Genomic DNA, 15,939 nt, shown 5'->3' with positions numbered 1-15,939 from the left:
AGGAATTTCAGTATTCATTTCTTTTTCTATTCATATGCTCTAAATATCACTTTTTAAAATGACTTGGGGTTTAAGTTTTCTCACTTGTCTGGGGATTTCAATTTTCCATCAAGAAAACTATGCAATTTTATCACTTTGATGTATGTTAAAATTACATGTTCAAGTATGTCGTCATCGCTTAACCTACTTTTTTTTTTTTGGGAGCTGCTTTTGTTGGAGTAGCTACTATGACAAGTCAAATCGAACCGAATACAAAAGCGTCAAATACCAGAGCTAAAGCGAAACCATATCAATGAACCAGTTGCAAAAAAAAACCAAACATAAATTTTTCTTCTCATCTTAGTTGGTAAAAAAAAGAAAAAAACTCTGCAGAAAATAGGTAGCAGATTAAATGAAAAAAAAAAAACAAAAACTCCATGGTTTTAAGGAAAATTCATGGTATTTTTATGGCAACACTACTAACACAATAACCCCAGAAGAGTCCAGTCAACTTTTTTTTGCAAATGTATTGACTTACTAACACATTTCAAGAGGAGCAGATGATAAGGAAACCAATTGGCTTCCAAAAAATTTCAAAGGTTTTGCTGGTGGTGGTAAAGGCTGTGCAAATGTATGAGTCAAAAAAAGGCAGAAAATCGTTCATAACCAATACCAAGACATTGAAATTTGTTAGTGTGCGAATTTTTACCCTAAGAGAGGAAAATTACAAGCAGTGTGCTGAGACTCATTTTCTGCAAAAGCTTTTATTTATACTCTCACTTTTCGTTTCAATTTGCCGGCTTCATTTTGAGTGGGCCTCTTCAACAGCTCTTTGCTTTCAATTTCAAAAACTTTTATTTTGTTGATAAAAGCTTTTGATTGCTGCTTCATCCACCCAAGCATTTTTTTTTAGATTAATTCACTCTCTCACGCTCTCGTTTTTTAGGGGGTTTATTTGATGTTTGGCTTTTGGTTGGCTTTGCGCCTGCGTGTCTTGGTATTGAAACTCTGGGTTTTTCGAATTTTATTCGCATTAAAGAGCGTGGCGTATATAAGCGACCAACTGACCATAGACAGCATCCAGTTAAAGGTTTGGAATCGTAGCGGATTCTACAAATCCTTACCAAACAAAACAAAACGGTGTTGTGTGTGACAAAAAGGTGTGGATTTTATTTTGATATGATTTTTGGTTTTTAGTGATTTTTCAAACCACAAAAAAAAATATATTTCCAAATTTTACAAAATGTCATAAATTTAGTTATTTATTCTATGATTTTTGTTTTTAAATTTTAGTGAAACACTAACGGTGACAACAACTAAAAGTGGGTGTTTTGTGTGACCAGGTTTTTGGAAGTATCATCATGAAATTATTTGTAAGTATTTAAAGTGCTTGGAGAGACAAAGAAAATAATAGGAAAGATCTTAAGAAAAGTGTTTGTGAGAGAAAGAGAGAGTTCTGAAGAGAAAATTAAGTTAAAATGTTAAAAGGACTTTTTATTTATTCATCTGATAATAAAGTAAATTATTGGGTTGCCCAAAAAGTAATTGCGGATTTTTCATATAGTCGGCGTTGACAAATTTTTGTCACTGCTTGTGACTCTGTAATTGCATTCTTTCTTCTGTCAGTTATCAGCTGTAACTTTTAGCTTGCTTTGGAAAAAAAGTGTAAAAAAAGTATATTTGATTAAAGTTCATTCTAAGTTTTATTAAAAATGCATTTACTTTCTTTTAAAAAATCCGCAATTACTTTTTGAGCAACCCATATAATGAAAAATTTTGTTATTGTCAAATAGCAAAAGTTTGAATTGGGTTTTATAGTTTTTTTTTGTGTTTAATTAACAAATTTTATTATGCTGGAAAATAATTTTAATTTCTCTTTCAAGTAGTAGAACAAGAAATATTCTTTGGTTAAAAGTTAGTTCTTATTAACGGCAATAGACCATTTGCTTTTATAGAAGCAAGAGGGCAGCATGGTTAAAAGGCATTTAAAACTTTGCTGTTAGATTTTATTTGCTATCTTGACTAGTAAAATAAATCCATCATTGAGTATTCAATTGCTTTTTAAGTATTTAACAACTTTTAAAGTAAACTACACTGCATTATTTTGTAGAATAACTGTGATTTATTCTTATCTTAAAAACAAAAGACTTAAGACACAAACTTGATTTTTAAACAAATCTTTCGTAAACAATTTTCTTTCAAATAAAAATACAAAGGCATAGAAAAAAGCACCTTGTTCTAAAAAAATTTGCCAAATTCATCAACTGGCCTATATTTTTAACCTTAGTTTATTAAGAAGGACACCTCTCAGGGCTGCTATCAATTTGCACATAGGTATACTGAAACATTTCTTGTTTATCAAAATTTTTTGTGAGTAAAGTTCCTTTAAATCTCTGCCTCTGCAAAAATTTTGTTTTATGCTGAATTTTATATTAACTTAAAAAAAAAATAGTAAACTATATAACCGTAACAAGTCCATAACCGTAACTAGTGTACAGGTATATATTGGGTTGCCCAAAAAGTAATTGCGGATTTTTCATATAGTCGGCGTTGACAAATTTTTTCACAGCTTGTGACTTTGTAATTGCATTCTTTCTTCCGTCGGAAAAAAAGTGTAAAAAAAGTATATTTGATTAAAGTTCATTCTAAGTTTTATTAAAATGCATTTACTTTCTTTTAAAAAATCCGCTATTACTTTTTGGGCAACCCAATATAACAAATACAATATCTTTAGACTAGTTAAGGTTATGGCGGCAGTCTAAAATCAGACACACTTAGAATATATTTGTCTACTTCGTTAGCACAGTGGCGAAAGCAAAGCTCCATTAACGCCTGACCCTCGACTCTCTTGTCGAATTTTGATGAAATTCTATATATTCGTTATTTAGAGCATTTTGACGATTTTTTTGGCCAATATATGACCTTTTGATGCTTGACGATTTCTGCTTTAAGTGCCTTTGCGTTTTGACGATTTTTATTTTCACTTATCTCATTAAAGCCTGACTCTCGATTCTCTTGTCCGATTGAGAATTCAAATTGACATTAAAGTTTTTTGCCAAAATATCTAAAAACAACAATTTAAGAAAAAAATTTAATCTTTTAAAAAATTAAAAAACTTCTTTTTATTTCATAATCTTCTTTGTTTTAATAACAACAAAAAATTATTATTTTTTATTTAATGACTTTTTAAAAAATTAAATTTAAAAAAAAAAATAGTTTTTTCAATAGACAAAAAATTCTAGAAAACTTAGAAAAAAATTTAATTTTTGAAAAAAAAATAAATTTTTGAAAAAAATTTAACTTCTGAAAAAAAAATTTATTTTTGAAAAAAAAAATTAATTTTTGAAAAAAATTTAACTTTGAAAAAAAATTAATTTTTGAAAAAAATGTAATTTCTGAAAGAAATTAATTTTCGAAAAAAAATTTCTTTTATTTATTAAGCTACTATAATTTAACAACCAAAAAAATTATTTCCTTCATATTTTATGACTATTTACCGAAGAAAAGTGGTTTTTAATGACTTTGACAAAAAATCCCATCTGCAGTCAAAAGTAGTAGGCTTTTGAATCGACATTGATTTATGTCTTTAATATAGAACAACTTCAAATTCAACCAGACACTAAAACGTTTTCGAGAAATCTCGCTACTAAGAATTTTGAGATAAAAAATATTTGACTTTAGACAAGCCAATTGTACTCCAAAACATGACGCTATATATTCTAGGGGAATATTTTTTTAAAAAAATTAAAAATTGTTGAAAAAAAAACTTCATTTTATTTCTTAAGCGACTATGTTTTTACAACAACAAAACAATCATTTTCTTGATATCTTATGACTATTTACCGATGAAAAGTGAATTTTTATGATTTTAACATAAAATCGCTCCTGCCGTCAAAAGTATTAGGTTTATTGCCGTAAATTTATTTGTTTAACACAGAACCCTTCAAATACAAAAAGACACTTAAATGGATTGCAGAAATCTCTCTACTAAAAATTTTGAGAAAATTTTTTGTTTGATCTTTTTGTATACACAAAATTGATGACTTTCGACAAGTCAATTGTCCTCCAAAACATGAGCTTATATGCCGGGAAAAAATCTTTTTTTCAAGATTCATTGGCCAATCCATATTTTATAAGGATACCTCTTCCCTAACTCGAGCTAATATTTCTTTTAAGACAACTCTTTTCTTGGGTGTTTTCTACCCATTCGACGTTAAGAGATTAAACTCGATAAAGTTGAATTAAGGGTGTTATTTCTTCTATATAGTGGTACAGTCGGGATTTTATTACCCAAACTTTGGTGTCAAAAATGGCCCGCTTTTTTCAAGATGTACCATTAATTGTTCTTTGTCAGTCCTTTGTCTTTGTATTAGTTGAAAAAGTTCTGTGAATAAATGGAAATTGCAAAAAAATTAAATTTCCAGAGAGCTTGCCTTTGGTCAGCATTTCTCTTACATTTTTGAAGAAATCTAAGAACCGTTTCAAAGAAATTTTATTTTTAAGGAAATTTTCAGTATAAATTTGTCCTTGGAAAAAATTTTATTAAAATTTTGTCTCTAGAGAAGATTTCATTGATTTTTTTGTGGAAATTCGAAATTTTCCCTTTAGTATTAAATATGGATATAATTATGGTTTTACTGAAAGTAATAGTAAACCAAAGGGCAGCTTGTCCTTATCATATTAGCTTCCAGGTGTGACAATTAAATTTCGTTTTTCAAGAAAACTTTGAAGACTTTGATGAATTTTCTTCTCAAATTTGTCGGTTTATAATGAAAAAGACCTGGTACCACTATGGGTATCAAGGGTTCGTTTCCCACCAGAACCTTTTGTTCTTATTGTTCTATAAGTGTGTTGTAAACTGAGGCGGCATCCCATGCTGAGGATGAGCTTCATCGGATGTATCCGGTACGTACAACCGGCTGCCTTTGATCTTTCCCTACTTTGGCATCACAATAATCCAATTTTCCTAATGAAAAACAAAAGACTTAAGACACAAGCACCAAAAACTAAAGCACCTTGCTTAAAACAGAAATAATATTACAAATTTATGGCTATTTGCAAATTTTTGCGCTGAAATTCCATAAAGCAATTGCAGGATGTTACTTCAAAATTTTAAATTATTGTGCGAATATAATTAGTAGAAAAAGTTCTATGAAAAAATGGAAAATTTCATTTTCATAGTTACTGAACTCTACCATTGTGGAAGTTTACATTTGGTCAAAATTTTTGAAAAATTCTTAGAACTATTTCGTAGAAATTTTATTTTTTAAGTAAATTTTCAGTTAAGCTTTGTCTTTGGAGAAAAAGTTTTTATGGTCGGTTCAGACCATACTTGGCACATATTTTGGAAGACATACCAGAAGTCATTGTGAAAAGTTTAGCCAAATCGGATAAGAATTGCTCTCAAGACGATCAAGGTAAAAATAATTTCTTAAGTCTGAGATCAATACTTCGATGTGGTACAAAAGGAATGAAGTGGTCGGTATAAAACTTTTACAACTCGGCAAGCAAAGATTGAGTCACTTTGGAGCCAGTGCTGGTGCTCGAAAAGTCTAACAGAAAGGTGAAACTTCCAATTTATGACAAATATAGTTCAAACTTGGCAAGGACATTTGAAGTCATGACAACATACGAGTTCCACAACAATACCAGCTCAATAAGTCAAGCAGACCATCGGTATATAACGATTTTCCAACACTTTGGACTTTCCGCCCTCTAATCCCTAATACACCATGCACTGTATTTATAGGGACTGGCTGATATAAAAAATATACTAGAAATGGATGCTAGACGTTATTACAGAACTCATTATACTAAGTTTCTGACTAATCTGATACAAAATTTATTCCTCCGGAGGATTAGTAGTGAAATTTAATATTGAATGGCCGCATTATAGGGGTGCTAGAAAGCATACACTGCGGTGCCAAAACTCCGATGGAAAAATTAAATGGTGAAAAACATCTCAAGAATCATCTCTCAAGGTATCAAGGATTTTAGAAGGCGCGCTAAATTTCGAGGAGATTGGAAATTTATTCTAAGTTCGGCTAATGGAAGAAATGTTCTGTCATAGCCAATTAAAGCAACATGGATGAGGAGTTTGGCTCATAGAATGTCTAGGTTGTTATACCACACAGAACTGCCAAACTGTATCATTTATAAGAATTTCTGCCATGTAAGGAAGAGAAGCTAACGGGTTGGTAGATTGTCACATTATACTAGATCTGCAGGTACCATATATTAAACACTATAGATACCTCTCTTGAAGACTAGTTTTAATACGTCCCCCAATGTTTGTTCAAAAATATTTTTTTCATGAACATTATACATATGGAATTTTTTTAAGTATTGACTATCTTTTTGAATAATAAATCAATGAAAGCACCCACCCACCTCAACATTTTGCTTCAGGCCAAAGGCCTTTTTCAACCTCTCTACAAAAAGAAATGCCAATAAATAAAATCAAATTCAAGGTTATTACATGTAACCTACAGCCCATCCAAAACAAAAGTCTTAAGTAACAAGCACCCATCCCCATACACGCCATGTAATAAACCTCACCCTGTTTAACACATAATCACCCCAATCCAAAAACCAAAACCAAAAGATAAATTATATCGTTAATAATCAAATACGGTAATTATTACGTATTTACGCTCATAGCAATTACCTAACTAACTAAAAGATAAAATGCAATATAGAGTCCCAATCTAATATGAGGTAACACCTTTGGCGAAAGTATATAGGTATGTAAGCAACAAATGACATACATCGATTTGTCAGACGGGTAGTGCCACATTTTTCATTAAATCGCAAAACCTGACTTAAAAATATGTATAAAAAAACTCAAAGCGCAAAACGTTAACGCACCTTCAGCAACAGGCAATAACACACTTTTTTCAACAGTTTAACTTAAATCAAGTGAAATTTATAATGTAACAAATCCATATGGCAAACATGATTGGCATAAACAAGATGGCAAGTAAGAAGAGATATAGACAAAAGAGAAAAACACAAAAAGAGAGATACATTAATGAATAATCATGGTGTAATCAAATAGCCAGCAAATGATTTTCCCAAAAGATTACAAATAAAATAGAAAAAATATAAAAAATTATTACTTATAAAAATTGTTGATGACAATTGTATAGCAGACAAACGATAATTCCATATGCCGGCTCATATGGCATGGCAAATTTATTAACTTCATCAATCACTGCAAGCTCATTGATATGCTGCTGTTTGCTTGGTTACAATTTTCGGTGGTTTATGCATAAATTACCTCAAGCATATGTTGGTAATTCAAAACAAAAAACCGGGCTATAATCATAACATTTCCGTCAACAAAGAAACCACCCAAACATCATCGCAATACCGGGAATGGCAGACAAGCAAACCTATAGTGACCAATCACTAACAACAAAATGCATGAATAGACATTTACCCCAAATGCCGGCATGTGTTCAATGAATTGTTAGCTCAGTTATTTAAAAAAGAAAGAAGAAAAAAACCACATACAAAATTTTTTAAACATTGAAGAAATTGTGGTAGGTCGGTTTTTTATATCGTTTTTATTTTGTTTTTCTGCTTTAAACGCCACTTAAAGGCAAATAAACTACACTACCACGACTTTGGGGCGTTTAGCGAAGCTACGTTTGGGCTATGATGTTGTATTTACATTTTTTTTTTTACTTAAAAAATCTCTGTGTTTTTGTAGCTTTTTTCTTTCTTTCATTTTTTTTTTTTTTTTTGCTTTGCTTTTGTTTTGTGGTTTTCTTATCTGTCATGAACGGTAGCATTTTGTTATGGAAATTTGCATAATTACCTTAGTGGCCTTTTTGGGGTTTGTAGTGTAAATGTGTCTGTGACAAGGTTGTCTCGCCTTTTAACACCTGCATTTGTTTGTGTTTGTATTGGTGTTGATGAGAGGCCAAATGTTCCTGAGAAAATTTTTGTGAGCTAAATCAATGGAAATTGTATATCAAAACAAAAGACTTAAGAAACAAACTTTATTGTGGCCAGCAAGTAATGGAATGCGCATATGAAAACAAAAGATTTAAGAAACAAACTTTGTTATGGCTAGCAAGGAATGGATTTCTTATATGAAAACCAAAGACTTAAGACACCAACCTTTTTTAAATGAACTTCCCAAAGCATGGATACATGAACATACATAAAAACAATGTTGTATATGTATTAAAAAATATTTCTTCTTAAATTTAATTAAATTAAACTGTAATTCAATTTTTTTCACATAAAAAGTTTGATGATACATTTTTGGTAGATGAATACAAGTCATGTAAAATAGGCCTTTGGAAGTTGAAAAGTAATTAGCCCGCTGTCTTAGAAATTCAAATAGGGGAATCGGTTCATATGGCAGCTATATCCGATTATAACCCGATTTAAACCAAACTTGGCGCTGTTATTGAAAATCGATGTACTTCGTGCAAAATGTCAGCCAAATCCGATATGAATTGCGCCCTCTAGAAGCTTAAGAAGTTAAATCGGTAGATAGGTTCATATGGCAGCTATATCAGGTTATGAACCGATTAAGACCATACATGGCAGAGTTATTGAAAGTCAAAACAAAATTCTAAGAACAAAATTTCAGCCCAATCGGATAAGAATTGCTCTCTCAAGAAACTTAAGAAGTCAATTCGTGAGCTCGGTTAATGTGGCAGCTATAACAAGTTATAGACTGGTTTCGACCATACTTGGCACCGTTGTTGCAAGTCACACCAAAACGACATGTACAAAATTTCAGCCACGTCAGGTAAGAACTGCGCTATTGAAGCTCAAGATATTTAATCAGGAGACTGGTTTTGAGGCAACTACATGATGTTATGGAACGATTTGAACCAAACTTGATACAGCTTTTGGAAGTCCTATCAAACTGAAATGTAAATTCGCCCATGAACATTCCTTTAAGGATTCCACTGTCCGATTCAAATTTAAGCTCAATGATAAGGGGCCTCCTTTTTCATAGCCGAGTTCAAAAGGTGTACCACAGTGCGACACCTCTTTGCAAAAAATTTTTACGTGGCATAGTACCTCACAAATGTCGCCAGCATTAGGAGGGGATAACCACCGCTGAAAAACTTTTTTATGATGTTCTCGCCAGCATTCGCACCCACTCGTTCACTGTCATAGACGGACATGATAAACTCTTCGCTGCGATGGCCTACAAAACCACCACTTGCATTATACAATCAAATCGAGGGTAGATGCGCTTTCTAGAGGCTAGAGGCTCAAGAAATCAAACCTGAAGATCAGTTAATATGACAGCTACATATATCACGTTATAGACCGATTTTAATCATACTTGGCACCGTTATGGAAAATCATAACAAAACTCAAAGTGCAAAATGTCAGCCAAATCGTATCAGAATTGCGCTCTAGAAGGTCAAGAAGTGAAATTGAGAGATAAGTTTATCCTCTATCAACTATCACATCGCTATAAATCTCAGAGCCACAGTGAATGTCTCATACTTAGTCTGTAAGGGTCGACTTTCGGAGTTGTCCCCAGTGTCCTCCAAGACAAGGTTTTAATCGACCTGCCAATGCCAGGACAGCCTTTTGTAACGTACTAACAATGCACTTCCTCTACAAAGCCGTCTTCCGGTCTCTAGGTACTCATTATAACCCAGCCCAGACCTGTTCTTCGCTCCAGCTATGAATAGGCCTCCAGTGCCCTCGCTGCGGGGTTTTAATCGACCTGCTAATGCCAAAATAACCCGTAAACTGCCCTAACATTGCATTTTCTCTCCAAAGTCTCTAAAGGACTCTCGGTTCTCAATGTAAACCCATCCCAGACCTGTTCTTCCTCTCCTCATGCTGGGAACAGCATTAAGAGAGGATAACCAACGCTGAACAATTTTTTTAATGTTTTCGTCAGGATTCCAAACTAGGCGTTCAGCGTCATATGTGGACATGATAACCTCTTCGTTACTGTGGCCTGCTATTGGGTTGCCCAAAAAGTAATTGCGGATTTTTTAAAAGAAAGTACATTCATTTTTAATTAAACTTAGAATGAACTTTAATCAAATATACTTTTTTACACTTTTTTTCTAAAGCAAGCTAAAAGTAACAGCAGATAACTGACAGAAGAAAGAATATAATTACGGAGTCACAAGCCGTTGAAAAAATTTGTCAACGCCGACTACATGAAAAATCCGCAATTACTTTTTGGACAACCCATACATTGTACCCAACATTTATGAGCCTTCTCAATCCTGAATGTGACACTTCTAGTTCAGTTTCCGATCGATTACTTATTAGGATTGAACTTTGAAGGATATGCAATTCGTATTCTGTAGCAAACTTAGTTCCTGAAATCGGTCAGTCTTCGTCATCCTCTTAAAATGGAACTTCTCAGATTTCTATGGGTTAAGATTCCGAACCCTAGGTCTAACATAGTCGTATTCCGTCTGCCAAACCCTTATGGCCTTTCTGCATAGCTTATTCTGTATTCCTGCCCTTGGAAGTATTATGACGTCGCCTGAGTAGCAGATAGCTTCAAATCCATTTTCATTTAGGACCCGATATTGGCTATTTATGGTCGCCACCCATACAATTTGTGATAAAATGCTCTCTGGTAGCGTTTCCTGAGCCAGTTTTCTTATGTTCAGGGACCCATATTTTATTCACCGGCTCCTAAGTATTATCTCATCCCGTAATTAAGGACTTCCCGGTAATGCTTCATTTGCCATGTTTACAATCCCAACAGTTATTTATCTATAAAGAGCGTTTAGCTAAAATATGTGGCGGAAAGCCTTATTTGCTCATGAAATGCCCTTATAATGTTTGATATATCAAAGCGTTACAGTCTACCGTTTTTTGAAGGGTCTCTGTTCAAGTCTCACAAACGGTATTTGGAAGTTGGTACACCGCTCATATAATGTTGGAGGATTAAAAAAAATTTGTTCATAACTTTACTCCTTCGGTTTGGCTGTTCCTCAAATAAATTAACTAAAACTGAAATTCATTCTCTCTTAAGTCTGTTGGTATTTAGAATTTGTTTATAAAGTTTGTTTCTTAAGTCTTTTGATATTTAAAATTTGTTTATAAAGTTTGTTTCTTAAGTCTTTAGATATTTTAGTCAACATTTTAAACAAAGTTTGTTTCTTAAGTCTTTTGATAATTTTGTTTTCCCTTTATAGAAAAGTTTGTCTCTTAAGTCTGTTAGTTATATTACCTAAACTCATAGCCAATTTTAGTTTCTCAATTTTCTTATTTTAATTCAATTTCTCATTTCAGATTTGCCTCGCCACCTTGCTAGTGGCTTCAGCCTACGCTGAGACAGCTACCAAAAAATCCTTGAATGAGAAAAAAGTTCCCTTGGAGAAAAAACTAGACAAACGTGGCCTTCTTGAATTGGGCTATGGCTATGGCCATTCCGGTCTTGATCTTGGCTATTTGGGTCATGGTTCCATTACCTCAGGTCATGGCTATGGTTTTGGTCATGATTTAGGTCATGGTCATGGTGGTGCTGCCATCATTGGTCATTCCGGACCCGCCTATGGAGCCTATGCAGTCAGCGGTCATGCAGTGCCTCATGAATTTTTGATTAGCCAAATGGCTGATGTACACAAGACAATCACCATCACCAAGGGTGTGCCAGTACCCGTTACCGTCGATCGTCCTTATCCCGTGGAACACATTAAACATGTGCCCGTGGAAGTTAAGGTTCCCGTACCCCAACCCTACGAAGTCATAAAGAAGGTTCCTGTTCATGTCAAGGAGTACGTTAAGGTACCCATTCATGTGCCACAACCCTATGAAGTTATCAAGAAGGTGGAAGTGCCAGTACATGTGCCAGTCGATCGTCCCTACCCCGTTAAAGTACCTGTGCCTCAGCCCTATGAAGTTATTAAGCACGTTCAAGTACCAGTCAAGGTTCCAGTGCCACAACCCTATGAAGTTGTCAAGCATGTGCAAGTGCCCGTCAAGGTAGCCGTTCCTGTGCCACAACCCTACGAAGTTATCAAGCACGTTAAGGTGCCCGTTCATGTTCCAGTTGATCGTCCAGTGCCTGTGGCTGTGCCCAAGCCATATCCCGTCACCGTGGAGAAACCCTACCCCGTGGTCTATGAGAAGCAAGTGCGCGTAGAGGTGCCCTATCGGGTGGACCGTCCCTACCCTGTGCCCGTCGACCGTCCCTACCCAGTTAAGGTACCCGTGCCAGTCCCTCAACCCTACACCGTTGAGAAACCAGTACCCTATGCTGTGGATCGCCCAGTGCCTGTGCCCGTCAAGGTGGCCGTCGATCGTCCCTACCCAGTTCCGGTGACCAAACATGTACCCGTTACCGTAGACCGCCCAGTGCCAGTGCCAGTTGCCGTGCCCGTTGTTGCCGGTCACTCGGTTGTGCAACATGGCGGCGCTGCCGTTGTGGCTGCTGGCCCTGCTGCTGTCTCATATGAAGGCGGCCATGGAGGCTACTATGCAGCTGGAGGCCATGGTGGTTACTATGCCACCGGTGGTCATGGCTTCTATTCTGGCGGCCATGGTCATGGGGCCATTATCACCGAATCGCACGGTGGCTATCACCACAAAAAGAAGTAAGCCTTGAGCGCCGGATCTCAGAGCCTATTCTAAAACGAATCCCAAAAAGTAACAACAACACCAACACCAACCAACAAAAAAGAGTGTAAATGATTTCTTTTCGTTTTATTAGAGAAACATGAACTAGTTTTAATTTTTATGATTTTTATTTTCTTTTAATTTCTTTTTTATACCGAAATTCTAAAAACAAAAGAAATTTCTTCAAAACGAAGAAGCCTTTGCCACTATGTTAATTGAGGGAAGAAACTCCTTTTTCGTTGCAGCCTGAAGGCAAGTTTTGAAATGTTTGGCAAAACGTTGGTAAAATGGTCAAGAAATTATTGAAGCTATATACAATGCACTGCCCCTGAATCCCCAAGGATTCGAAAGGACTTTAATTTTTTTCTTAACTAAATTTTTATAATAACTAACTTATTATAAATTTCTTAGTTTTTCAAAAAAAAAACAAAAATTATACAAAAAAATTTTAATTTTAATATTTTTCTTGTAAAAATTCTGATCTTCCTCAAGCCACTAAGTAAAAATTGTGATAATTATTTTTTTGGAATTTTGCTTGGTGTCCCTCGTAGAAGTCAGAAACTGAAAAATATTCTCTTGGCTTCAAATTGCTTGACTAGTTCTTACTCGGCTGTTTTGTCCTATTCAAAACTTGCCTTTGCCTCTGTTAGCGGAAGAAAGCTAAAAACAAACATTTTTTGTATATTATTTTTCTTCTGTGTGTAAATTAATATTTTTTCTTTATTATGTTATTATAATGTAAACAATTTTTTTATTTTTAAATTTTGTAAATAAGTCTTTTAAGAACAAGTGTATAAAATGATGACAAAAAAAATAAAGAAAACCCATGACATTTAAACAAAAATAAAGTTTTTTAGTTTTATTCAGACATTTCAAAGGGGGTTTAGTTATCCAGGGCCATGCTGACTAGAACCTCAAGAAGTCAAACGTAGGGATCGGTTCCTATAAAACCTGTATAAAGTACATTAAGGAACTCAATGGATCGTATTTGGTATGGGGGCTATAAAATTCATCAAAATTGTGCAAAAATGTCAGATCAGAGGTCTACACGCTTATGTACAAGGCTTACCTGATTTAAATATCATGACAATTAAGAATATATATGTAAATATGGCAGCTATGTCAAAACATGGACCAATTTGAGCCATTTGCAATCCCAATCGACCTGAACTTATAAGAGGAGCATATGCAAATTTTAACATTCCATGAAGGAAAATGGGAAAACTTCTCACATATTAATGAGTGCTGTCTGATTCAAGTTTGCAAACGCAAATGCAAATTTTGCCCATGAACATTCCACTAAGGAATAGGGGCAAACTTCTCACATATCAATGAGTGCAGTCCGATCCAAGTTTAAGCTCAATGATAAGGCGCCTCCTTTTTATAGCCGAGTCCGAACGGCGTGCAGTGCAGTGCGACATCTCTTTGAAGAGAAGTTTTACATGGCATAGTACCTCAAAAATGTTGCCAGCATTAGGAGGGGAAAACCACCGCTGAAAATTTTTTCTGATGGTCTCGCCAGGATTCGAACCCAGGCGTTCTGCGTCATAGGCGGACATGCTAACCTCTGCGCTACGGTGGCCTCCCTGTAGAAAAGTTTTTATATGGCTGTCATACCAAATGGTACAGTACCTCACAAATGGGGATAGGAGGGGATAGCCACAGCTGAAAAATTTTGTATGTCCTCTCCTAGGTGTTCAGCGTCATAGGACATTTGAAGTCATGACAACATACGAGTTCCACAACAATATCAGCTCAATAAGTCAAGCAGACCATCGGTTTATAAGGGAGCTTTATACGATTTTACAACATTTTGGACTTTCCGCCCTCTAATCCCTAATATACCATTATACTACACCATGCTCTGTATTTATAGGCTGATATAAAAATATACTATTGGGTTGCCCAAAAATTAATTGCGGATTTTTTAAAAGAAAGTAAATGCAATTTTAATAAGACTTAGATTAAACTTTAATCAAATATACTTTTTTTACACCTTTTTTCTAAAGCAAGCTAAAAGTAACAGCTGATAACTGACAGAAGAAAGAATGCAATTACAGAGTCACAAGCTGTGAAAAATTTTTTCAACGCCGACTATATGAAAAATCCGTAATTACTTTTTGGGCAACCCAATATTTCCAGGTGTTACAAACGGAATGACTAAGTTAGTATACCAACTTAATATTAAGCTTAAATTTAAATCGGACAGCACTTATAGCTATAATAGAGATTCATTCTTTCTAAAGTCTTTTGATATTTAGAATTTGAATTTTAAAGTTTGTACACCACCACTGTGGCACAGGGTATTATAAGTTTGTGTATTTGTTTGCAACGCTAAGAAGGAGAAGAGCTAGACCCATTGATAATTACACCGATCGACTCTCTCTCTCTCTGATTCGATTTAGCCATGTCCTTCTGTCCGTCCGTCTGTGAGTCCATGTATTCTTGTAATCAAAGTGCAGGTCGTATTTGTTGTCCAATCTTCACCAAACTTTGCATATGTCACTTTTTTGGCCTAAGGAACGTAATTGATTTTAGTAAAAATCGGTTCGGATTTAGATATAGCTTCTATACATATGTATCGCCCAATTTGCTCTTAAATGACCGTAGTAACTAACATTTTCAACCGATGAGCACAAAATTTGGCATGGCCTTACTTGACATGGCTGCATGAACTTAACCTATCTGCAAGATTTCATCAAAATCGGTTCAGATTTGGATATAGCTCCCATATATATGTATGTCGTGATTTCTACTTATATGGCCATAGTCGGATTTAGATATAGCTCCCATATATATATATATATATGTATCTCCCGATTTGCACTTAAATGACGGTAGTAGCTAACATTTTCAACCGATATGCACAAATTTCGGAACGGAATGTTTTGTTGCTGATTTTAACCTATCTGCAAATTTTCATAAAAATCGGTTCAGATTTAGATATAGCTCCCTTATATATGTATCGCCCGATTTGCACTTAAATGACCGTAGTAGCAACAGTTTTCAACCGATCTGCACAAAATATGGCTCGAACTGTTTTGTTGCTGATGTTAACATATCTGCAAGATTTCATCAAAATCGGATCAGATTTGGATAAAGCTCCCATATATATGTGTATCGGCCGATTTGCACTTAAATGGCCGTAGTAATATCAAATTTCGACCGATCTGCATAAAATTTGGTACGCATTGTTTTGTTACTCATCTAAACATATACGCATATATTTCATTATAACTGGCTAACATTTGGACATATACTTCTTTTATATATTTTGCACGATTTACACTTATAAGGCCGCAATATATTGGGTTGCCCAAAAAGTAATTGCGGATTTTTCATATAGTCGGCGTTGACAAATTTTTTCACAGCTTGTGACTC

General features: G+C 34.6%; 2 protein-coding genes across 5 annotated transcripts in view; one reads left to right on the top strand and one right to left on the bottom strand.

Moving 5' to 3' along the window:
• LOC106085086 (angiotensin-converting enzyme) overlaps positions 1-15,939 on the bottom strand; it is a 253,968-nt gene that overhangs the window by 44,629 nt on the left and 193,400 nt on the right. The gene's annotated exons all lie outside the window — the stretch shown is intronic.
• Positions 1,035-13,310, top strand: LOC106085087 (mantle protein). The gene is made up of 3 exons (XM_013249122.2): positions 1,035-1,139; positions 1,273-1,352; positions 11,233-13,310. The coding sequence occupies exons 2-3, from the start codon at positions 1,341-1,343 to the stop codon at positions 12,538-12,540; spliced, it is 1,320 nt and encodes a 439-aa protein (XP_013104576.2). The 5' UTR covers positions 1,035-1,139; positions 1,273-1,340; the 3' UTR covers positions 12,541-13,310.

This window comes from Stomoxys calcitrans, chromosome 3 (assembly GCF_963082655.1).
Source record: "Stomoxys calcitrans chromosome 3, idStoCalc2.1, whole genome shotgun sequence".
NCBI lineage: Eukaryota > Metazoa > Arthropoda > Insecta > Diptera > Muscidae > Stomoxys > Stomoxys calcitrans.
Note: the sequence above shows the minus strand (reverse complement) of the source record. Positions and strands in the feature narration are given on the sequence as shown.